The sequence below is a fragment of the Anguilla anguilla genome, chromosome 12 (genome assembly GCF_013347855.1).
Source record: "Anguilla anguilla isolate fAngAng1 chromosome 12, fAngAng1.pri, whole genome shotgun sequence".
Lineage (NCBI taxonomy): Eukaryota > Metazoa > Chordata > Actinopteri > Anguilliformes > Anguillidae > Anguilla > Anguilla anguilla.
The window spans coordinates 23,378,201-23,404,005 of NC_049212.1; the positions used below are offsets into that span (position 1 = coordinate 23,378,201).

Consider the following 25,805-nt stretch of genomic DNA (forward strand, 5'->3'; position numbering starts at 1 on the left):
GTTTGGATCTGGGTTCACACTGGGAGGTGTAGGGAGAGAGCAGGAGAGGCTGGCGAGACAAAGAAGTCCCTGTCGAAGTGCGGGCAGGGTCGTTAGTCAACCATGGCTCTTCACTCCCCCCCCACCCCCACTTCTCCTCGCCTGCGGGGGATATCGGTGACCTCTTTTTGATTCGGGAGGTGTTCTGAAGCAGACATGATAAAGCGAGTTACAAGACGTGTCCTGGGGCAGCCGTCTGCCTCATACTGCTTGTTCCTTCAGCACAATCCGTCAGCCTGAAACCATTATTAAGGACTGGGGGAACAGTCCTCAGATCGGTGCCATTTTAGTTACCAATGTTATTCGAATGGCTAATTGTTTTAATGTCTTTCATTTTGTATTAGTTTTTGTGCAGAATGAAACCAAGCAATTAACTTATTTTTGTCCAAAGTGAGTTGTAAAGCTTACATTTTAAGTATTTATACATCCAAGTGTCACAGTCACCTGGTTACTGGTCACTTTAGGATATGAATTTCAAAGTCACCCTTTACTTTCTCTTTACTCCTTGGTGAAAGTCAATCTATGGGGAGAATTCTCAAACACTTCTCAGGATGGCAAAGCATCATAAACTGATAAAACCTCAAGTGATCTCTTCAAGGTGCATGGAATAAAAAATTACCCCCCCCCCCTTTCCTTGTTCACCTCCTCATTGGACAATTCTCAAGTTCTCATGTAATTTATTGAGCGGGATGGCAAGCGTACGCACACTATAATTGAGGGAAATTGAAAGTGTCATTTGGCCAAGGCTGTATCAATAATTGGATTTGACGCATGCACTGGGGAGAGCTTTGAAGGAGAACCCAGCAAGTCATACTGCTGTCAGACACACTGACTGCTGAAGCCTTCTTTACACCCTCGGGCACTCTGAAGGGAACGAAAGAAGCCTTGCTGTATAATACCTGTATGTAACTGTTACGCAGTAACTATTAGTGTACGAAGAGGCAGAAAACTGCTGCTATTGCAGATAGAGGGAGTGAGAGGGGGATAGAGCCCTATAATGCAGTGATTCAAGAGAGGTTTCACAACACTTGGCAATGTAGAACCATGCAGCTTCAGCCCGGGCATGGGGGAGCCATTTACATATGGGTACTAAAATACAGATTTACTTTTTTTGGAACACCAGGAACCACATGACATAATTTGTACGACTGAATATTAACTGTAATGAATCTAAATCAAAATTTTCTGGTTTTGTATGAGGCCAAAAGAATGTGGTTTGTTTGCAGGGTAATGGGTGAGTCTGTGGTTAGAGAGGCTCTGTTTTTAATTGGTCACACGGATTATGTGAAAGGATGCGGTTTTGTCCTGCGGACCTCTTCCTGATGTGGGGGGTGTTTTGTGTTCTCCGTGCACAGGCAGAGAGGAGCAGCCAGTGACCCTGGCAGCAGAACACCCGAGCCTCCAAAAGAAGCAGGAGAACTGAGCATCAGAGGAGCGCGCACGGGCAGCAGGAGCCATGAGGCAGCTGAAGGGGAAGCCCAAGAAGGAGACGTCCAAGGACAAGAAGGAGCGGAAGCAGGCCATGCAGGAGGCCCGGCAGCAGATCGCCACCGTGGTGCTGCCCACGCTGGCCGTGGTGGTGCTGCTCATCGTGGTCTTCGTGTACGTGGCCACCCGGCCCGGCGCCATCGAGTGAGCCGCTGGCCCGCCTCCGGGAACGGACTCCCCCGCGCCCTGCCTGAAGGATTGCCCCCACCCGTCCTGCTCTCATTGCACTCCGTCCCCACCCTCCTCCCATTATTTCACATCCCTTCCTGAAAGTTGTGAAATTCCACTTCTTACCCTGCCCCTCCCCTCCATTTCTGTCTTAAAATTGAGCTTCCCGCTGGGTTTCATGGAAAGTGCAGCAAGAAAGCAAAAAAAGTGACTCGTACAAGACAGGCAAACAAACAGGAAAAGAAGTAGTGTTTGTGCCACTGCATTATTCTCTACATATGTGCCTTTGAGTGATCGATGGGTCGGTGGGGCAGGGGGAGGGGAGGGTGGGGGTGGTGGGGGGGGGGGGGGTGGTTTGGGGAGCGACCGTGGGTCTGGTTCCATGTGAAGATCGTTTGTCCAATCAAGCGTAGCTTTCTAGTTTCCTATACGTTTTCTGATGAAAATTTGGATTCATCTTGCCTCTATGATGCTGTCTTATGGGAAGGGTGTCAATTTCATGCTTACCAAAGGACCCTAAACATGGCTTGCCATCAGTGTGACCAGGGGTGCTTTCAACTAGACTAAGCGCAGGACATCGCCGTGACACTGGGGGTGGGTGGTTCAGCAGTCGCACTGAAATCCCTGAGAACGGCGGTTCACAATCCCGCATCCTGTCGCTGTTGACTTTCACTGGACATTGTCTTTTCAAGCTGTTATCCTCTGCTGGAAAATGTATGCGGCTAACGGAAGTTGGCTGGAAAAAGAAAGTTTGTTTAGTTGAATGCGCCTCGAGATTGTGTATTTCTCGGTTTTTTGTATGAGTGAACGTATGCCTGAGTGTGAGTGCGCAGGCTCGTGCGCGTGTCATCGAGATGACAGCTCCATCCATTTGTGCTCACGTACAATCTGAGATACACTTTGTACCATTAAGTTATTAAAAAAAGAGTCACACAACAAACACCTGTTCAGACCTAAAAATGTGCCTTATACATTTGACAATGTACAAATTCAGTTAATAAAGACAACTGAAAGAGACCAGCTTTTCCGTCCTCTCTTCACAATTTGTACAGTGCTCTTATCTCCCCCAGACAACATACCAAAGATACACACAGGAAGTCTAATGGAACTTTTTTTTGTGGTTTTATCTCTGCCTATCTCTCTCAGAGCAGAAAGTAAGACAGACTGAAAGCTTATTAAACACAGATTATGGTTTTTGTGTGGGATGTTGCTTTAGAATTAGTAGATAGATGCTGTGTTCTATTCAGCGTTTCGGGAAAGTGTCAGCTAAATATCTTGTCACTTGTCGGGTACCCTAGCAGTTTTAGTAACACATTTAATTGTATATTTAGCCTGATTGCTGAATATTTCATCATCTGTTGTGACACACATAATATCTTCATTTGTGGATGAATTTGTTATTCAGGTTTCATATGTGTTGCCTCGGGGTCTCACAGCAGCATAGGTCATACTGCTGTGTGAACCTGGCCTGTGTAGGCCAAGCTGCTCTTCAGGAGGATGCGCCATCTTCCGGCTGACAGATGCCGTACTTCTGCAGTGCCCTCTGGGTGTCGCTGTGGAGCTCCTGGATGTAGGAGTCAAAGTTTCGCTCCAGCCTTTTCATCATCTGCTCTTCCTCCTGAAGGAACTGCTCCCCGATAGTGAACACGGGCCTGGGAGACTGGGGAAAACATGGCGGGGAAGATAAGGTGATTTGGTGTAATGCATACACACATCTGTCTTTTCAGCAGAAATGAATAGAAAGCTGGGGGGGGGGGTGTTCAGGCCTGTAATAATACAGATTTCAGTGTGCTCATGGAAGTAATGTTTCCTCAGGAATGAACATTTGATCAGCTGTTGATATTGGCAGGTAATCCTGGGGTAAGTCATGATATCCATCCATGCAGTCTAGTTTGTCTCGAGGGCACGCGCGTATGGCAGACAACTTTGTTGACTAAAAGGGGTAACAATGCTGCTGGAGTTATTCCTTATTTGATATATAAATAAAGATGTCATCAGCCAGGATTCAAGAGTGCCCCGCTCCTCAACACTTCTTGTGCTGTCTCGACTCTAGGTCTGTGATGGTGTTTTAAAAAAAAGTTTTTCTTCATTTAAAATTTAAAAACCACTACAGACATCAAGTAGGGTGCATTTTTGGATCTACGTATTCCATTGACTTGAAACGATAACTTTCAAGTCAATGTTGCAATTCGATTCTTGCCATTTGAGTTCTTGAACAAAGTTCTATCATTGAATGACAGAAATTAGGAATTTCCAGGAGTGGCGCATGAATGTGTTGCCTAAAAGCCAGGTAACAAGAACGCCTCCTTGTGGTGTATTTTATGTGGAACATAATGGATAAAGAAAATGACACAACATATTAACTGATTATTTAAAAAGGGGAATATGCATTAGAATATATTAGCCTGCATGGGTCTGTAAAGATTGCCATTATTTCTGTGAATAGTATTATAGTGCCCACACGCTGGTCTATAAATAGACTATTGTAATAAAACTGTTTTGTTGTAAATGTGTTCTCTTTGAAACTGGATGTGCTGTTGAATAGTTCATTGTGCTGAGTGATGGAGACGCGCTGCGATTGAAATGTAAATGGCGTGGTATCGCTGTATTGTCACAAGACGTCTGGCGGAGCTGTCAGATATTTTTCAGAGAAAGAAAGAAATATAAAAAACAGACAGAGACCTGCCTCCGGGGACCATCGCTCCAAACCAGCACTGCCCTGAGAGTTTAGGCGATAGTGCCCGAACAGTAATGTCCATTTCCCATGACACACACACACACACAAATGGAACTTTTTTATTAGAATTCAGCCGCCTTGCCCATCAGTTCTCCTGAAGCTCCGCAGAGCAAACTGAAAGCACTTTGTACAGGGACTGTAGATTGAACCTGTGGTCTGTGGGCACTGGGGAGGACAGTGAGTCAGTAGGCTGCCCAGGCCTTTATGTAATGACACATTTCACAGAAATGCTTCAAGACTGTCTGCTATATTTCTGCACTCAGAAAATCCACAGGAACACATCCTCTAGGCTTCAAGGACAACATTGTTGGAATGAACTGCTCACAGCGGGATGTGGCCCTGTAAAAAAGCGGTGTTGCGTGTTTATTTAACTAGTGTCCCAGAAAACAGGTGTTGAAAGGTAATTGGGGTGAGTGAGGCCGTAAGAGGATTTTGCCGTCAGACACCATACCTCCAGCTGGAGCTTATACACGTCAGGAGAAAAACGCAGGGAGAAGCTTAGGACTCACCTTTAGGACTGAAGTTTCCAAAAGGGCTGACACATTCTTAGTCCTGTCTACCTTGGTCGTGAAATCTTCCTCCCTGTGGCTGTTGCCATGGGGATAGTAACAGTCCTCAGGTTTTGGGGTGGGGCTCTGTGCTGGAGGGTAGCCGGTAGCTTCTGTCTGCTCCCAGCTGGCTGGCTGCGGGCTCCTGTAATTAATCACAGCAGCAAATGCTGCCTTAGATGTGGGCCAGATCACCCTCACCTTCTCTCCCCTCTTCCCATCTGACTTTGGAGGCCCTCTCACTGCTCATACTTTACCAGCCCTTCTGCCTTTATTTTCTCTACTCTGCCTATTGAATCTCTAACACTCTCCTTTCATCTTAGCAATGCCTTTCACAGCAGAAGGGCATACAGCTGGCCTACCCTGTGGTCGGTGGGGGGAGGGACACATCACCTTTGCCATCACCTGTGTGATTTATGCTGCCTCGGCTCACTGGTTTACAGTGTTCTTTTCCTCCAGATCCCTGTCTAATCCTCCTCATGTGCTCCCGGTTTCTAGGAGAGACTGACCGCAGATCGGAGCACCGCAAGGCGATTTTGCACACTGTGTAACCAGATCACCGTGACCCATCAGCTCTGTGCCTATTTGACATACAGATGTAGCTAAAGGTGTGTGAGCGGGTGTGAGAAAGATCGGGGTGGACATTTTTTTCCCTGCACTGCATGCCTGAATTCCTGTCCTGTACAACTGTAAGCGCAAAATTTCAGTTCCCCCTGCCTCTGTCACTCGTGAGGCGTCATTACCTCTGCTCCCCTGTGTGTACTTTCAGCTCACTCATATGTGATTCCACTCCAGCCGTGCTCATTCTCAGCTTCGCCACCACACACTTACAAAAGACAGTACCAGCTTCAGGAATCTGACTAGTATATACCCTGCAGCAGAGTCAATCAGGCCCTGCATCACTAAATAAGAATATATATCAGTACATCAAAGTAATTTTATGGCACATTTAATAATTGAATAAAATCAGTTTTTAATAATAACCACATCATAAAATGTTCTGTTCTAGTTCTAGTGAAAAAATTCACCTGATAATAAAAATTAATGCAGCTGTGCTATGAATAATCCCAAGGTAATACTGGCTGGGAACCTATAGACTAAAACAGGGCTCACAACACATCAAAATAAACATGGAATATTTAATAAACTATTCAATCCACTTGGCTCAACACTGTTTAGGGTATGAATCCAAAACACCTCTCTATGGAGCAATTTATTCATAATGTCTCTGCCTCTGGTTGATATGGAAACCTTCTCAATTCCCCAGAAGCAGAGAGAAGATACAGAATCTGCTTTTGCTTCTGCAAAAGTGCTTAGAATTGTGTAGCCCATATTTTTAGTCTTGTGTTCTGTTTTCCTTAATTTTAGGGATTTTTAAGTTTGACAAATATAAGTCTTGTATCAGATACATTTCAACATGTAAATAACAAGGGTAGTGTTGCAGTTAATTAATTACTTTATTGGATACTCCTTACCCATATGTGGACGATGGAAAACAATTATTAGTGATTTAGTGTATGTGTGTATAAAATATGGCTTCACTCTCCATTGAATGAAAATAGTGCGTGTGTAACATTTTCTTTTTTTTATGTCTGTATGTGTGTATTGTGTGTGTGATCAGTGACATTTAGGAGTTCCAGTACTGTGCCAGAGTCTCTTCACACCCGGGACTCTAATGAGGCGGCGCACAAACACCATCTGCTGGTGGTGTGGCTGAGCGTCGCCTCCTGTCTGTCTCCTTTAACCCCTCCCCTTGGCACACCACTGCATGGAAGCTCCTAAGCACGCTCAGGGGCGCCTGTGCCGTGAAAACAAGTGCCATTCATCACCTTATCAGCACAGCACAAACAGCTCCGCTGCGAGCGATCGCTCTCCAGTAAGGACAAAGCAAAAGCGCCAAACACACCTGATTTACCAGGCTGTACTCTGCCTTTCAGTTATTCAAATAAGGGCTTTTTGAAATGAATGCAGAACCACATGACCTTGCGTGCTCACCCTCGTTTATTCTGTGCATCTTGCCAGATTTCTAGTGGATTTTCCTAAATTTGATAAGGCATACACGAACACTGACACATAATAAATGCTCCACATGGTCATTTAATGCCCATTCTTTCATTCAGTTATGCTTTACGTCGTTCTGTGACACCTGCGATGAAAGGTGCCATATACATGAAATGCTGCTGCTGCTGTGACTGTTGTTTTTGTTCACAGCATCGAGTCAATAAGCTATTCTGATCTAGGCTGGTCAATTTTAGTATCTCACGAGCATGCAGTCAGTTTCAGTGTCCAGCACTGAATTGTAAAAACATTTCCATGACTTCATCATCTGACCCCTGCCCTCTCTAGCTTGTAAAGGACTCGGGGGACTGGACCGAAGCAGCAGGCTTTCTGTTTGCGCTGATGTCTTACACATGGCTGATGTTGTAGGGGTCTTCCGTGGAGCAGCTTGCCTCTCCTGTCTGGCATTCCTCCTCCCACTGTCCTGAGTCACTTGAGACATCACATATGACATCACCTGCAAGGTGGTCCCCCAGAGGGCTGAGTATCTGCAATCAGAAAAACCAGGACCATTTGGAGCAGAGTTTGTAAAAGTGGGTTAAGACAGTTTAAGACAGTTTGGAGCAGTGTTTTGGTTCAATGTAAATCAGCAAGTTAGAGTGGAAAGCGATGGTTAAAGTGAAGAGCACTTTTTAGGATTTGAAGAGTGGATATGGCACAGAAACAAGTATTAGTGGAGTGGATTTGACTGCCACCTTAGCACTCAGTTGAACTGTACTGCATGTCTGATTTATTAAAAATGATTTATAAAGTTAGTTTCTTTTACATGGGTAAATTGGCCAAAATGCTGAACTTTTAAAGGATGCACATCTGTGAAAGCTTGTGTAACCTCTCAGTCCTTTATATTTGTTGTTGTTTTGAGGGGTCCGCTCTCTTGCAGCAATCTGCATAGTAATGTTGATGTCCCACAGGTTCCCTGACTGCAGTAGTCTCAGACTGAGGCTCATAGTTCCAACAGAAAATAAGATTAAATCTAATTTTCTTTCAGGAATAATCTGGTAAAATGCACACATACAAGCTCTGTAGGCAAAATGCCAGTCTACAAGCTGCTTTGGAGTTACAGTATTTGAAATGCATTTTTTTTTGCTACAGACCCTGAATACCCCTTTCAAAAGCACATCAACAGAAACTTCTGTAAATACATAGAAAATATCCTGTCCACACAAAGTACGTTTGGGCCCATCGAAAGCATACACAAAAACTGAAATTATAAAAAAAATTCCAGAAAGAGACCTATCGATTTTAGACTGTAGCAAGTACCATAATTACTACATTATAACTGGTCCCTATGTCAAATGTGAATCTAAAAAGCAATCACCGATTATCACCAGGGTCTGCAACCCTGGTCTGGGAGAGCCACAGGCTCTCCAGGTTTTCATTGTTACTCTGCACTCAATTAGAGCAGTTCATAACACAGTTAACTCACTTTACATGGTTACTTAGGTCTGGATTGGGTGCTTGTGGCTCTCCAGGACCAGGGTTACTGACCCCTTATCATCAGCTTCATATGATCTAGACCAAAATGGAGCTGATCATCATGTGGTTGATGTAAACTGCATTTACAGTGGGCCTCTCCCTCACCCCAGGATGAGTGTTTAACTGGGATTCCATGTGCTCTTGTACCAGTTTAACATCAGCATTTTACCTCCCCAGGGTGCCTAACTGTTCCTCAGGTGCTCCATCCAAACAGCAAAAAGCAATTTGGTCTCCTCTCCAGCAGAAAGGCCCATTTTTCATCATTAACAAAGCCATAGGATGAATTGATTTTCTATCACAAGGTACCATTAAAAGGCAATTTTCTCTCATCTCTGCAGGACGGCTGTGAGGGGGGGTGGCTGAGGAGACGGAGGCCCTGCTTATCTCCCTGCCGCCGCCTGCGTACTCCCAGCAGAGCGCCACTGTCCAGCAGCTGCTGGCCAACTACAAAACCCTGCTCTCCTGCACACCAGAACCCCAGGAAGCAGACAGCAGAGCGGGGGTGGAGGCTGGGGCAGGTGGTAGAGGGGGTGGTGTAAGTCTCAATGCTCCAGTCCCACTTCTCCCCTTTAATGTGGAGATGTCTGAGGAAATGTCAGGGAAGATGAGAAAAACACTCCGGAATAATAAAACCCTGAACTTTCTTGCACGTATTTCTTTTTCTGCTTCACAGAAGTATCTCGGCGTAGCGAGAAATCACACCCGTTCCTTCTCCCCTCAGCGGCACTCATTACCGTCTTCTGCAAGACTCTTTAAACAACCCGGCCTTGTGCAACAACAGGAAACCAGAGGAAGCAATTGCCATACAACTGCTTTAATATCTGTGTGAACTTCCCTTCAAGTTCCTCACAGGGAGGACTGCCGGACTGTCACCAGGCGAAAACCATAACAAGACGTTTCTTCCCCCTCCGGCTCACTCTGCCTCCTCTTGTCTCATTAAAATTTCAAGTTAGACGGGAGGCGTACTTCCGATGGACCATGTCTGACACCATATGTCAACTTTCTCAGCACAGCACAGCCTGTTTGGGCATGAACTTCTGCTAGCCATTTCTTGAGCATTTGGAATTGGCCCCCCAGGCTCAGTGGTGCGGGCCCCTGAGACCCCAGGTCGGGCAAGTGCAGAAAGGTGGGGAGGGAGTGCGATGAGAGGCCTAGCTGGAAGTCAGTAAAGTTTGAGAGAGAACGGTGATGCTGCTGAACACTCAAACACCCTCTCCTTGCACTCCTGAAACTCCTGGGACATGCTGTAAGGAGAGAATAAATCAGTCTTTGTCCTACCGAAGCTCTGTGCCCTTGGTTATGGCTAATAAATATGATGAAAATGTCAATAATGGATTTCAACCCTTTCCTCTGGGCTGGGCTATCGACCCATGAGCAACTGAATAAGGAAAAAAGTTCGACAGCATTGAATCAATATGGCGCAGAGTCGCAAATATCACAATGACATCAAGAAAAGAAGATACGAAAGAGGCCTTACCAAAGACGTGTTTGACTCCATTTCGGAAATGAGTTGCTTTAGTTTCTTGTTCTCCAGTCTAAGAGCCTCTAGCTGAATTTTGGCCACCTACGGCAAGAAGCAAAGACAAAGGCTCAGTTTGTTAGCTAACTAAACAATTTTGATACAGTCACAAGGTCCACGTGTTTCTATATTATCCATCAGCTGACAGATCTGCAGACAGAAGGCCCTCCTTCACTCACAATACATTCCCAGCAAATGACTCAAGTACACTCAATGGCAATACATATGTGAACAGACAAGTGTTTCTGCAAGTGTAAGAGTAAACCTAGAATCTTTGGGCAGAATACTCTCACCAGAATGTGACATCAAAAGGTCACTGGTGTGATTACTAGTCAGGTATGACCTGATCTGTTTTTGTCAGCACCTGATACTCTGTGGCCTTCCCTGTAATGGACAGCAGTTCCCTTTGGAGCTGTGCTGCTCTGTGATTGGCTGAGGCGACAGTGTTTTCACTGTCCCTCAGCTGGGCTCGCAGATGCAGTGTCTCCGCTCTTATGGCCTCCATTTCAGATCTTTCAGCCTGCTGTTGCACCAGCTTCTCCTTCAGCTGTGCAGAGGAAGAGGGAGATCTGAGTTACATCAAAACCTATTTTCCCATCCTCAATGATCCATTTTATGCTCACACATTAACATTGTCTGTCGCTGTAAGCTCCTTGGGGTTAGCTGCGTGTAATGAACTTAACTGGACATAAAATTTTCTTGCATACTCTCTTTTTCCTTGTTTACTCTGTACATCTGTTTTTGTGAGCATAATACTGACATTTATTCAGTTAGCTGTACATTACAGATTGTTATGGAGACGCACCATGACAATTTTGTTATCCTTGCATTTCCCAGAGTGCTCTAGGTCATGGAGCTTCTCTTCATTCTTGTCCAGGGCATCTCTTAGCTGCTTGGTGTGGGAGTTAGATGACTCCAGCCTTGGGGAAATGGGACACAGGAGAGCAGGGTTGAGCAGCATATCTGTGACATTCCCCAACAGCAGAGCCACTGTCACATTACACTGAAGATGGCAAAACAGTGGCTATCGGGACAAGTCAGCTTTCAGTAATCAGATCTGTTCCACTTTCTTTCAAGGTACTTACTGTAACCTTAATTGGTACTCTGAATGTCCACCTGAATAAACAGATTGCATGTCACATGTTGTGTAAGTCGGTGTCAATAAGAGCATTTGCTAAATGTCTAAACAATGTATTTATCCGGGTAGCTTGCCTAGATAAACACATTGTTTAGGCATTTGACGGATAACTCCTTTGCAGTGACAACTTGATAATTTAACATTTATTTGGAACTCAAAGTTTATTAGAACACTTCTGAAAGACATAAACACTTGAAACCAAAGGCCGGGGAAGGTTTTTACCTTTCATCAAAATCAGAGCGCAGACACAGACATGCATACACACACGCACGCACACACACACAGACCCAATCTGCAGCTGGGTGATGTCCTCTCTCAGCAGTCCCTCTTGCTGAATGCTGGTCTCCAGCTGCCGCTGCACCCTCTCCACGTTCTCACTGAGATCCTGCAGCTCTGCAGCCATCATCCTCTCCTTCTCCTCCACCTCCAGCCTGGGGGCACACAGATACAGAGGAAGGCACTGCTAGAGCTGGCTGCATTTATTTTCTTCAACCCCATTAAACCAAAGTACCATGGAATGGGCTTATTTTAGCATCCCTGGGTTGTCAGGGACTGCTGCACTAAAAAGGGTTCCGGAATTCAACAGAGGCAAATCCAAATCTGCATTTCAGACAGTGACAGCACCTAGTATGCACCTTAGTCTTATCCAATTGTTTCTTAAGCAGTGCACATTTTCATAAAGCAATTCAAAATAGTCACAGTATTGTCACAATGCCTCAATGTAGGGCAAAGGCAAATTAAATCACAAAAATGGAAAAATGGAGTTGTGCTTTCTCAGTGATAATGCAGCTCATTTTAGCAGGTTTGCCCATAACATAGCAGATGGCAAGACATTAAAGCAGATCCATTTAAATGTAGGTTGACTGAACTGTATAATTATCTCACACTCAAAGCACTTTACAGTGATGAGGGGGAAACTTGACTCAACCACCACCAATATGTAGCTTCCACCTGGGTGATGCATGGAAGCCATTTTGCACCAGAACACTCACTACACATCAGCTGAGGTGGAGGGGGACAGAACAATTTTGAACTAAATAAACTGGGGGATGATTAAGTGACAGGTTTAGAGAGCCCTGTTGGGAATTTAGCCAGGACACCGGGGGACCCCAGACTCTTCCCGACAAGTGTCAGAGGATCTTTAGCAACCAGAGTCTGGACCTTAGTTAACGTCTCATCCAAAGGACAGCATCTCCTACAGCACAGTCTCCCCGTCACTGCCGTGCAGCATTGGGATGTATTTGACCAGAGGGAAGATTGCCCCCCACTAGCCCTACACCACTTCCAAAAGTTTTTGCAGGAGGTCTCCCATCCAAGTACTAACCAACCTTCAGTCATTCAGCAGGAGCAGGGTAAGACTATTATTATGGCTGTTATCATTATTATTGGAATGAGCGTGGCTTTATCAGGTTGAGGGGTAAGCCCTAGTGGGTCCTCTGACTCACCTGGTGGTGAACTCCTGAGCTGACAGTCGCTCTCTCAGTCTGGATGCCTCTCTTTTCCAGTGCTTCACTTCTAGTTGTGTTGCCTGTAATAGGTCATCCCTGGCCTGCAGCTCCGCCCTTAGCTTGCAAACATCATCCTGTGATTCCTAATACAGAAACATGCAAACACACCCACACGTGTAAAGTTAATGGTCTGTACCACAGAACTGTAAAGTGAGTGCCATAAATAATCAGCAAACAAAACTTTTTTCCCGTCTCCTGGTACACAATGGCTGGATAAAGTAGGCCTCCCTCTCTCTATCCAGTCTTGTTTAGTCCCTACTCTGTAGAAATATATGGACCATGTCACTGTGACATCACCCATTGACTCTCCGTGGACTCGGTGAAAAGTGCAGTTTCTGTACGCTGCCATCTAAGCTTGTAAGATACAGTGACTTGGCAGTGACAAACTGTCCCTGATTCGTCCACAAAAATATTACAGTCTTGTCCAAATAACACAATAACTAGATAAATCGGCATATGTTGAGACATTAGATGAAGAAAAAACACCTATTGCGACAACATTTTGACCGTATTGTTACCATTGACTTGCACTGAAACGGGTGGCTGAAACACCTATACTGGAGCCAACCGCACTGACACTAGTGAGCAATGATGTCTCTCAACCAACAAGACAAGGAAGTAAACTTCAAAAATTCAGTCTGGTTTTGGCTGCTTGGTTTAGCCACAGAGCACAAAGGTAATATAGGAAACAGTGCTGCACAGTAAATCATTTAAATTCAGTTTGCTCTCACATTTATGAGCCACAACAAAGAAAGCACACAAATGGTATGTGAAATCAGAGGTGCCTTCAGCCAATGAACAAACCCTGCCCCATGGGAAAGGTTGGGAAATTGACCAGATTCCCAACCGTCTCCAAGGACAAGGCTGTACCTGCTGTACTAAGCAGGCTAATCCGACTCTGCACATAAACCTCTTTCTACAGCATGTCTGCAATTCAGCAGAAAGGAACATCCAGGAACAGAATGGTATATGGTGGCGATCTGTGGCACACACAATGGTTAGCATCATATTTGGCTTGCAGTAAGAGGATCTCGCCTTGCTTTCAGACCCTCCCCAAACTGTCTGCATAAATGCAAGAACATATTGAGAGGAGAGGTAGAGACAGGGAGGATTGAGGATGCTGGGAAAAACTGATGTCATAGCATAGGATCACGCTCATACATACAGGAGCTCATATGGCCATCAGTTTGAGGGTAGTTATGTAAATTATGTTGGTGAACTCCTCTCCTAGACTGTCATTTAACACTTCACACATACGGTTGCACAATAGTTTTCCGCAGTGGTGTAGATATGAGAGAATGGCACTTGCTAGCCTGGGTATCAAACTCAGGCTTTAGCATCTCAGCTCCTGCTGTGGGAAAATAATTTCCTTCAAATGCGTTTTGATGCATGCTTTCACTAATTGCTCTGCCTTTTCTCCTCCATCATTTGACGTGTCTGAGTAATTACTTTCTTTTGCATTCAGAAATGTTTATTTTGGCTTTGATGGAAGTGAATTTCATTTCCTCTCTGAATTCCACTTGTTAAATCGCATCATTTGAGGAAATTATTGAGACTCAATGAGTATGCAGTGGAGTCTCAGTGTGTATACAGTGGAGTCTCAGTGAGTATGCTGTGGAATCGCAGTGAATATGCAGTGGAATCTCAGTGAGTATGCAGTGCAGTGGAATCTCAGTGTTTATGCAGTGGAATCTCAGTGAATATGCAGTGGAATCTGTGAGTATGCAGGATAATCTCAGTGTGTATGCAGTAGGGTCTCAGTGAGTATGCAGTGGATTCTCAGTGAATATGCAGTGGAATCTCGGTGAGTGGAATCTCAGTGAGCATGCAGGAGAATCTCAGCAGCAGCTCTTAAGAGCAGATGGTTGCAAAGCATAAAAAAGCCCCAGGTGCCTCCTATGGATAGAAAAACCCCTTTGTTCTGGCGGAGGCTTCAATCAGAGGTGCCACAGAGGTGAACATTTAACCCCCGGCACATAATTTCTCATTAGTGCTGTCAAACTCTCCCTCTGTGCCAGATGCTCCTCCATGTTTAATGTCCCTTCACTGCACAACACCAGACAGGAGCTCTTTGAACCACTGCCAGCCACACAGAACCATTTCACTGCTGTTTCTCATCTAAAGTGGTATCAAGAGACATGCAAGTTACTGCCTTGCTTCGAATGCCTGTGTCTTTCTGGTCCATCTCCTTTAATGCACCACTCCACCTTTCTAACTCTATCTCGAGACCTATTTTTGTGCTCTCTTCTCTACTTCAGTCATTTTCTCTCTTCTCACATAATTGTCAAGATATCATTAAAGAAAATCCCTGAAACAAAACTGCTGTCATATGCATTGTGCTTCGTCAAACCTTTTTGTCAGTTTTTTCCTGGTAAAAGGCACAGCCATCAAAAACTAATGTAATCTGAAATCTGAAGTTATTTATAAACACTTCACCATACAGGGAAAATGCTCAAAAATGCTGATTGTCTGAAGATGGAGCAGCGAGGTGGGAAGTATGCCCTACCTGCTGCAGTGCGAGCACCTCTGGCAGGAAGCACTCCTCCACACAAGTTTCTCTCTGGGATGTCTGCACCTCCCTCAGCTGCCCAGCTGTGACCTCATTCACCTGGGCCACCTTGTGAGCAGCCTCCAGCTGGGTTTGTAGTTCTGTGGCCTCATTTTGCATTTCCACACGCTGCTCTCCAGCCAGAGGGCTCTGGTAGCATCCACTCTTGAGCTGCTGAGCAAAGCCCACTCAATAACAGGCAAATTGACAGCCACCACTTCTGCATATCAATGGTGAATCAATGCGGACAAGATGTGGACAGCATTGAACCACGGCAGATCTCGATGAAAACAATTACACGTGTGGATTGATTTTCCAGCATGTGTTGGTCACATACAGGGTAGGCAGTGCAGTAGGTTAACAAGGTTTTCTCTCCTGAAAACTTCTACCCTGCAGAATCCATGACAGCATTTAAAGTTCAATCAAGGTATTTTTATTTTTAAAAATGAATTTTATTCAATTCGAGTGCACAGTGCAAATAGCAACATTCAGGACTTAGCTACTTACCAGAAGTTCTACGCACATTGACATGAACACAAGTATTGACGCACAAAACAACATTATCTAATGCTGATTGCATATTGATTACAGCACTTTTAAAATGAGTTCTGTTCTCCTTTTTCTTCACATTAGTTTAAAGCAGTAAGCAAGCCACTTGATTATTGACAGTTGATGATTACAGTCAAATTTCACTCGGGGACGATAAAAATGCACCATATGCATATTCTCTCCTATAAGAGCTCCGAAGGGGAGTTTAGTAAATCTGTAAGTGTACAGTAAACTTGGTGGTCAGTACGCCTGGATGTCGGCAGCATGCCTATCCACAACAATGTAAAGAAACTGATGATCTTCACTGATCTTTAATTATCTTTGGCCGGAGAACAAAAAATCCTAAGAAGCAGCAGCATTCCAAATAATATTGACATGACATTCTCCCGCCTTAAATCCATAGACCTAAAGAGTTTGTCCCCGGCTCGTGTACCTGGAAAAGCTGGCATTTTGCAGCCAGTAGCTTTCTGTTCACTTCTAAAGCAGCCAGGTCCTTCTGGTGTAGGCTCCTCTGCTTCTCCCACTCCCTGGACTTCATTCGTAACTCCTGAAAAGACAAGTACATTCACATCCATTTAAAAGCTGCACCGAGTTGAGGATTAACTCCTGGAAAACCTTTGAAAAGCCTGAGTCTCTCTCTGGTCTTGGAACCTCTGAGTCATGTTTTGCTGGGTTGGGTTGGTTAGGGGGACAAAAGAGTAAGAGGGCCTTGGTCAAACACTTCATATTGGCACAAAAAGGTAAGAAAACATTACATGTCTAGCTGTCAATGAAAACCAAGGTCAGATGACTAAATTGTGTTCAATACAAGGGTTCATATCTCCACTGAATTAAAAGAATAATAAAAAAAAAAACTTAAAGGGTATTTTTGACAAGGTTACCACACTCATTTTCTGAAGCTTTTAGTTTTGGCATTAATCAGGAGAAATGATTATGTGAATTATATATGTGAGTTATATATTTAGACACAGCATATAAACTATATCAGAAATGACACAATCCACACTATATAAAAATTCAGAGATTAAAAAAACAATACATGTGTATATTCTGAAATGAATTATTTACAAAGGAGTGTCTCTGTACCTATGGACCGCTATACTGCTCGACCTATGAATGTCCTTATTTGCTGGCAGTATGATTTCACAGTAAAAAAAAAAAACTGTTAATCATGTAACTGTTATTGTTAGCTGCTCCCTGGGATGCATGTTAATAAAGACCCTGGGGAAGATGCACAGGCTCAAACACAGAGTCGGACAACTGATCTCACATGCCATTCCTGCATCTCTCTCACTACAATATCCAACTGATACAGCAATCACTAACTCCTGTACCACTGCTGCTATGTCCCAATCCGGTCTTAAAGCATACACAGACACACACGCACACACACACGCACACACACACATAATCGTGAGGCATATATACAAAAGTAAACATATATAAGTACACACATACATGGACATGCAAACACACATAGATCTTGCAAACAAATGTACATACATGCATGAATACATTCATACACATACACATGTAGAGTCCATACAGTGCTCACACATACACATGCACAAGAAAACATTCATGCACACATGCATATACATTCACACACACACACACACACACACACACACACACTCTGCCTTCTCACACATTCCTGCAAGTGCAGTGAGAATTGATCAGAAAGAAAATGGTGTGCTTCTTTCTCAATTTTCTTATACAAGAAGGACTGAGTCTTCCTCTGCAAGTTTTTTCTGTGGCTTGAGAACATCATTACAAAAGAGTGAATGATTTTGTATTACCTCTCGAATGCGTCCCTTTACCAATGTCATTCTCCTGGAATTGTATTATTCAAGCTGACTACAGAAAGGAACAATCTGTTCCTCTGTACAGAGGAATGCACTCCTTCTGTGCATAATAGCTCTATACTATGATGAAAACATCAATATAAACATTGAAAAACAGGCATTGATCTGCATGGATTGCAATAATGAGTCATTCAACTGCAATTAAAGAGGTAGATCTTGCTATTTATCTTTGCCTTTGTGAAACTGTGAATTTAAAAAGAAATAAAAGTGTTCAACCTGTTCTCTGTGGGTGTACATGTACAGTACGGTTCAAAGCAGAGTGTTAAGACTCAATGTTGCACTAAAAGTCTTAACAAGTGAATGTTACAGATGCACAAATATACAGTATTATAGAAGTGTAGGATAGACAAACAAGGCTATGCGACCATGTGTTGACAATAATCGAGTTGGACTAAACAAAATACATGGACTTACATAGTAAAATAATTTCACTCATCCAGTACATCAAAAGTGAAGTCTCAGTTTACCCTATTCAGAAATAACAGCTTCCAAAGTTTGACTTATGGTTTGACTTGCAGAGATTAGCGTGAGTTTATATTCACCTTAAATGCTGGGGGTTAAGGGGTTAATTGGCTCAAATAATTCCTCCCTCTCCACCTAAGCTAAAATGTAGCAAGTGTTTCGGCACAAAATTGTTGTTGAGCATTACCCAGACAGGTGCTACACAGCCTTTGATTTGTGTTTCCACCATTTAAACTTTGAATCTGATTGAAATATTTGAATATTTGAAGTGCTTTTTTAGAAACCATTCTTTGGCCCTTTAATACATTTCTCTCTAAAACCATAAGGTAAGTCTGATAACTCTGCTTTCCCACTGCACATCCTGAGCATGTCTTTCCAGTATGTCCTTTACCTCCAGCTTTATGCTCAATGTGATGCTCTCAAAGGAACTGTCCTCCTGTGCAGCCTGTACCTCCTCTCTCCTGAGGTGTCCTCGCAGTCTACCATAGCTGTCCTTCAGCTTCTCCAACTTTAGAGTGCAGAAAGAAACTATTAGCCCATTAATAATAACAACAAAAACAATGATAGTGCCCCATTGGGGCACTACACAAGCCTAGTGGGGCGAGGGCAGGAAGTTAAATAAAAATAAAATATGAGGAGGCTGAATTTGAAGTTTGCTTCATGATGAATGTGATGTTTCATGATGAAGTTTGCTTGTGAATGTGAGAGAGCCAGCACAAGCAGCAGGACAGAGAATGTGATGAATATTTAATCAAGTGAGTATGATGTATCTGCTGCTGGTCCTGGGCCGGTCCCCACTGGAGGAACGCACTGCCAAAACAGTGGAATGTCAGCTGGTAAGGGACGGAAACACATTTCCCATAATCAGCCCAATCAAATCGCACCTCTGAATGAAGCGAACCCAGGCGGTCCTCGAACCCACGTACTGTCTCTCTCTGCACACGCTCAGTTTCTTCAACTTGCCGCTGAAGATTTCCGACCTGCAGTGCAGAAAATCAGAGGACGGTTATAGATGCTGTTGATCTGAATCCTTCCATGATTTTAGAAGAGTAATTTGCTTGAAATCAGAGTCTCATCCACATAGAAAAATCTCAGCCAAAGCCTCACATTTAATTGAATGAATAACCACATCCAGACAGAAACTGTGTGTCACATTTCTTAAGTAAACACAGGGAAAGTGTAGAGATTTTCACAAAATGAATAAACGAAACAAACAAACATCAGACAAACAAGCCTGAGGCACGCATGCCAGCAGGGGCAACGGCATCAAATGCAGCATCGCTCTCTCTCTCTCTCCTGTGTTTCTCCGCCTTAATCTCCCTCTCCATCTTGGATGTTCACTCTGTCTAGTTCTCTTTCAGTCCCCCGTCTCATTATTTTTTTGTCTGCCTCGCTTGCTCTTACTCATGTATAAAGCCCCATTTACCATATCTACAGATATGCTGCACAGAGGGAAACCTTTGTAATGGGCAGTGTCCTCCATGTGCTAACCACTCCAAGAGTTCGGAGAATCATGAAATGCATCCCATTTGTCTTACTAGACAGAGAAACCAAGGCAAAATGACGCTAACAACAGCTGGAATTTCAGACTAGTTGTAGTATGCACACCAAATGTAAAATGGCGATTATGTTATTTTTTTCTTTTTTCTCCAACCAATCTCCTTCTTAAATTAAGATTTCTCAAAACATGTGTTTAAATTTCACAAATTTGTGTTGAAAGAGATCTTCACTCAAAGCAGATTTGGCTCATAAGTCATTACCAATTTCTTTGTCTTTGAGCTCTTAATCTCCCAAAAGTGGCCACACTCCACGTTTAGGGCATCATTTATTTCTGCAGTAGGTCTATGGTTTAATCAATACAAAATGTCATCCAAATTTGTCATGTCATATTATATAAAACAAATGCTTTAGTTATCTGAATACTGATCTGACTGATTAAAAGTCCTTAAATTAACAGAGAACATTCATTCTTTCTAGCATGGATATCTCTTTCTGGCATGATTCTTCATTAAGTGGGTAAATTAACCTTCATTACACATTATACGTGTCTCATTAAAAATGACTAACAGCTCTTTATGCTTTAGAAATTGCAATTAAGGTTGGAAGAAAACCCAGCATACACAGGGGTACTCCAGGACCATGGCTGAAAATGACCGGCTTAAAGAACAGATTTGGAAACCAACAGTGCATGATGATTGATGTGGGTCCAGACACTGGATAGCAACTACAGAACTGAGGGGAAAATTTGGCCCCTGTGGAGACCCACATTTCTTCCTCAAAGAGCAAAGATTTCTGTACTTTTAAAATGGTAATAAACAGCCCTTTGTACAGTATGGGGAGCTAGAGAAACATAAAAGAAATAAATCTCCATTCCCCTCTCACTGGGAGACAGCCCACAAAAACACACCCTTTATCTTATATTGAAAGGGTTTGTGAAGCCAGGTATCTTACATTGAAAGGGTTTGTGAAGCCAGGTATCTTACATTGAAAGGGTTTGTGAGTTTGGGCTTGGTATACTGACTTCTGGGTCAAAAAGTAAATACCTAGGGAAAAAGTTTGTGTGCTAGAAAGTTGGAAGTAACAAACAGAAGTGTGGCGAGAAGGAGGGGGGGGGGGCGACTGACTTTTAAAAGCTCTTTATTTACATTGTATTAAAACAGAATCATGGTGAAAAGGAAGCTATTTACATATTCTACTGTACGTGAACCAACAGCAACAAACCAAATAAAACAAAGCTTGAATGGAAAATCCAATATATACACCAATATAACTACAAGAAGCAATACCCAGGGTTAAAGTACTTGTCCATGTGTTCCCACTGATGGGATTTACCACTACGTGATGCTGCAGTGATTTTCACTGAACCTTGTGTTTTGATTGGACCCATACCATTAGGAGGTTAAATGAGCTTGAATGTATATACCAAATATCAAATTATGTGAAACTCTGCTGGACATATAAGCATTCTCTTGATAAACCATACCAACTGAAGTTCATTGGCTTGTCATTTGGAGACCCATTGACAAAACCACAAGAGTAATGCCTGTACAGAATAATGTTGTCTTATTGTCATGGTAAACGAGAGAGATGAGATGCACTTGCCATTTATTGCTAAAAATTCTCCAATAAATAACTACTCTTTGTTGGCAAACAAGAGTAAAATGGCACAGCCAGTAAGAAAGAAAGAAATAATTTGCCGTGTTCTGGTATGAATCACTCCTGTCTTTCCAGCATGTAAATTGGGCTGTGCACACGTGTGTATGTGTGTGTGTGTATGTGTACAAAGGAGAGAAAAAGAGGTGGACTCTTACCTGCATTCTAGAGTGGATGAGCTGTGTCTCTGTAGCCTGTAGGCGTGTCCGCAGTTCTTGGTTCTGCCCCTCCCATTCTCGCCTTCTATGGCTCACCATGATGTCAATCTGATGCAGTAGCTCTTGAAGATCTGCCTCACAAGACATTCCCCTATAAAACCATACACATTCACATTTACTGATATCATTTGAACTTTGGCACGCAAACAAAAACCTTTCACGCAGATCTCTCCATCACTACACCTCACTCATTTCAATGTCTTTCATCTCCCTCTGTTCTATCTTCTAAACTCCTCCCCTCAAAGTGAGGTCTCATCTTTATTACTTTTGGAAGAGAAGTGCTTGTGGTGTGCAATTATGCAGACTATGTCCAAAATACAAATGTGAGTGTGTAAATGTGTGAGACATGCCAGACCCTATTCTTTCACAAAATGACATTGCCATCTCAGTCACGAGATCTGCATGCAATTGAATATTTATGGGCTTTACCACTTACTGCCAATGTGTTATTTCATAAAGAGTCACCCGATAATAAAAGTTTTCTTTCCTTTCGTTTATAACTGAAAAAGGTTCTTCATTTGCAAACCCTTCACGTTCTCAGCAATTATGAACAATTATGTCTTATGTCTGCGTCCTGAATAATTATTTAGAATTAGCAGAAGTATTAATCTGAATACCATTTAACTGTTAATTGGGTTTAGCAAAATGTGGGCCTGTCTGCGTGATTGTTATTCCTCTTGTCAAACATTTCAGTAATGTGAGACTCACAGGGAGAGCAAACAGGCTGAGAGTGCTGCTTTTGTCCACGGGAGGCTTTGTGGAATTCAGTAACAGAGGCTATCAGACCTGCTGCACTACTGCGCAGTGATTGTCTGAATACGCCATTGAGCATGTGGGCACCACTGTGGTGCAGTGGTTAGAGTGCTTTAAGCATGTGGGCAACACTGTGGTGCAGTGGTTAGAGTGCTTGACCTGAGCCATAGGCTTGAATGTCTGCATGAAACCGTGCTGCTGTGCACTGTGCTCTGCAGCAGTGTGCTGTCCTAAACGTGATACCGCTCACCTCATTCGGGGATTCATTCGCTTGCTTTGAAGTAAAGAATGTAAATGAGGAAATGAAACTTTTTCCAAACGATTCCTCTGTGACAGCCCACTTTAAACTCGCAAACAGATTTCTGCACCATAATAATGAATGTGGCGTGGATAATTTATCTGTGTAGCATCAAGTAATTTTAATGTCATGTCATGATTTCTTAAACACATTAGCGCTTAGTTATTTGCTGTCCTATCAAACTGTCTCTCAGTGATGAAACATTAAGTGTTTATGCAGCCCAATAACTGAGCGATGTGAAAAAACACATGACAGAAAACAGTAAATATAGATATCCATTTTTATGCCACCAAGCTATAGGAGCTCTACCAGAATTATGATTTTCAGCAGCAATTGACATTATTACTATACTATATAATAACTGAAAATATATTTGTCTAAGATGGTATATTTATATATCAACTGTTATATATTCATATATTGAGATATTTTAATTATTATATTTATTTATGTTGTTTATTTATGTTTTTATGTTGTGTTTTATTGTTTAACATTTCCTCTCTCTATGTGATGTTTCATCATTGTGTTATTTCAGATCCTTTACTTCCATTTTTCTCAAATTTTATTATTTTTCTTATATGAAACACAAGGTTGCTAATACAGCATGTGCTATATAAAGTAGTACTTTTTTATTTAACTTATATAGCAAGGCTGTTCATAATATTTTTGCTTTTCAATTATGTCCCCTGGAAGCTTGTTATGCACTTCATACGAGTACTGCCTACATCACTTGGAACATTTTTTCTTTTTATTAAGTCATTTCAAATTGTATCCCTATTATATCCAATACCGTTACTGCCAGGCCTGTTGTAGAGTTATTATGAGCAACATTTATTATGAATTTTTTCTTTCTAACTGACAATGCTTCTCTTCTTCAGCCCAACAAAGGTATTCATTTGATGGGTCATGTATTTGGTCCTGATTACCTGCTTCATTTCAGGGTCTAAATTTCTCTCATAATTTGCCAGGCTCCATTCTTTTAATAACTTAGATTGCTCTTTGTACCTATGGAGGGCCATAAAACAGAACCCTGCCACCCCATTGTATTAAAAGACTGATGCCCTGATATTGTTCAGAAAGATGATTTGATATCTGTTATTTACAGTTGAGTACATTAAATTACTTAGAAATGTGCTTGTGATACTCTACTCTAAGTACGGATATGAAAAATTTCAAAAGTTTATTCAAACAATTATTATTTTATTCAACAAACCTTGGAATAACGTATTCCATGGCTCAATGAAGACTAGAGAAGGATAGCCTGACCATTGATTGATAAAGTTTAAAATGGATGATTAAACACCTGACAAGTGTTGTAAAATGGCTTCTCTTTAATTCTGTATTTGGATTCTGTTCAGGTGATATGTCAGGTCATATTCCTATTTTCCACAGATGGGTAAGCAGGATGATAATAAGAGGGAAAGAAAAAATGTAAAAAATCACAAGTTTTTTTTTTTTAATCCTTTTTTCACTGCATAGATATGGACTTGGCTATTTGAATGCCATCTCTAATCTTGTAGGGACCTGCTACTTATAGTTTTTATCTTTCTCTGAACTGTTCCGAGCCACCAACATAGTGCTAAGCCAAAGCTATCAATAGGTATCAAAGGGCAGACAGCTTGTTGATGCAAAGGTTAACCCAGCAAGAAAGGGCTATTGAGGTCAACATCATTCTTGCCTGTTTGAGGAGGGATTCTTCGTAATGCAGACAACACTGCCCTCTAGATGACAGAAAAAGTCTGACAAATAGTTCCCAATGCATTTTGTTTAGCATCACACACTTGTCCCCCTTGGCACTCCTTTGCAGTAACATATTATATATATATATATATATATATATATATATATATATATATATATAACTAAATCTCTGTGTTTTGTGGAATGTATATACATATTTATAATTCTTAAATGATCCACATTAAACAAAAATTCAAGACATGTATTTTTGAAATACTGTCAAAATGCAAAATGATATAAACTACAAGTCAGTAGTTTGATACACACAACTGTGTGTGTGTGTGTGTGTATGTATATATATATATATATATATATATATATATAATGTTTGGAACAAATACTTTTTTTATTTGGCTGTGTACTCCATAATTCTAAATTTGTAATCAAACAATTCACATGTGGTTAAAGTGCGGTTTTCCAGCTATTATTAAAGGGTATTTTTATAGTTAGGTATCCCCATGTACAGCACATTGTATTCATAGCCCCCCATTTCAGGGCACCATAATGCTTGGGACATATTAATATTATGTAAATGAAAGTACTTATATTTAGTACTTTGCTGCATATTATTTGCATGCAATGATTGCTTAAAGTCTGAGACCCATACAACAGTGGTGCTTTTGCCTTTGAAAACCTCCTTTGTTGCAGTATGTCTCAGATCATAGCCTTGCTGTAGGATGAAGTGGAGTACATAGCCAAATTCCAAATCACGAAAGAATACGTCTTTGCCCGAAACACAGCTCACTACAGTAGCTACATTGGGATGGCAGGTATGCCATCCCGCCAAGTTACGCCTTGGCGGGGGCATGCCCCCATACCTATACAGCACCGAGAGTTTGGCACTTTTCAGGGTTCCCCACAGAAATAACCACAACAGCCACAGACACTCAGCCCTTAAAAACATTAAATTCTGTACATTCTGACCCCATTTCAACAGACAGATTTCATAAACAACTTTCACATGTCCACACAATAAAGCCCCAAACTAAGGGGATTTTGCGTTTTCTCCTTCTTCTTCTTCTTCTCATTCTTATTTTTCCTGCCGCCTATCCCACTAATAACATGTCTCCCCATTGGACATTTTACCGACACCCGCCAAACCTTCACCTACACGACCCAATGGCAAACTCGCATACACACGCAAAATATCCATACCTTTTTACTCTGAAACATTGAGAGTACAAACAGCTAGTCCGCCTGTGGCGTAGTGGGTAAAAGGTTACAGTCTTGAGAACACAAGGTCTAAAGTTCAAACCCAGCTAAGAGCGTCTTTCTTTAAAGGAGTACCATGGTGATTTTCACACTCTCGTTTTTATGTGCTACTTGCACACTAGGCATCGAAGAAACACAATGAGTACAGTATTAAATATGTCCGTTCTGCATTTTTGGAGAAATATGCGTTTTAAATTTACCGTCCTATTTTCAAACGGTTGACAAAGTTGTCAACTTGGTCCGTCACGAACACAGTACTCCCACACCACTCCCCTTTTCCACGCCCCGTAAACCCATGGATAATTCCAGACCCATAGTTTGCGCGGCT

General features: G+C 42.4%; 1 protein-coding gene across 1 annotated transcript; it reads right to left on the reverse strand.

Annotated features, from left to right (window-relative positions):
• Positions 1-2,800: 2,800 nt before the first annotated feature.
• Positions 2,801-25,455, reverse strand: LOC118210343 (centrosomal protein of 63 kDa-like). Its single transcript, XM_035386453.1, has 14 exons — positions 25,421-25,455; positions 21,415-21,565; positions 18,988-19,083; positions 18,495-18,611; positions 16,210-16,323; positions 15,186-15,401; positions 12,617-12,762; positions 11,459-11,602; positions 10,839-10,953; positions 10,398-10,580; positions 9,992-10,078; positions 7,390-7,526; positions 4,942-5,125; positions 2,801-3,355 (listed from the first exon to the last, which is right to left on the reverse strand). The coding sequence occupies exons 2-14, from the start codon at positions 21,559-21,561 to the stop codon at positions 3,185-3,187; spliced, it is 1,857 nt and encodes a 618-aa protein (XP_035242344.1). The 5' UTR covers positions 21,562-21,565; positions 25,421-25,455; the 3' UTR covers positions 2,801-3,184.
• Between the last annotated feature and the right edge of the window lie 350 nt (positions 25,456-25,805).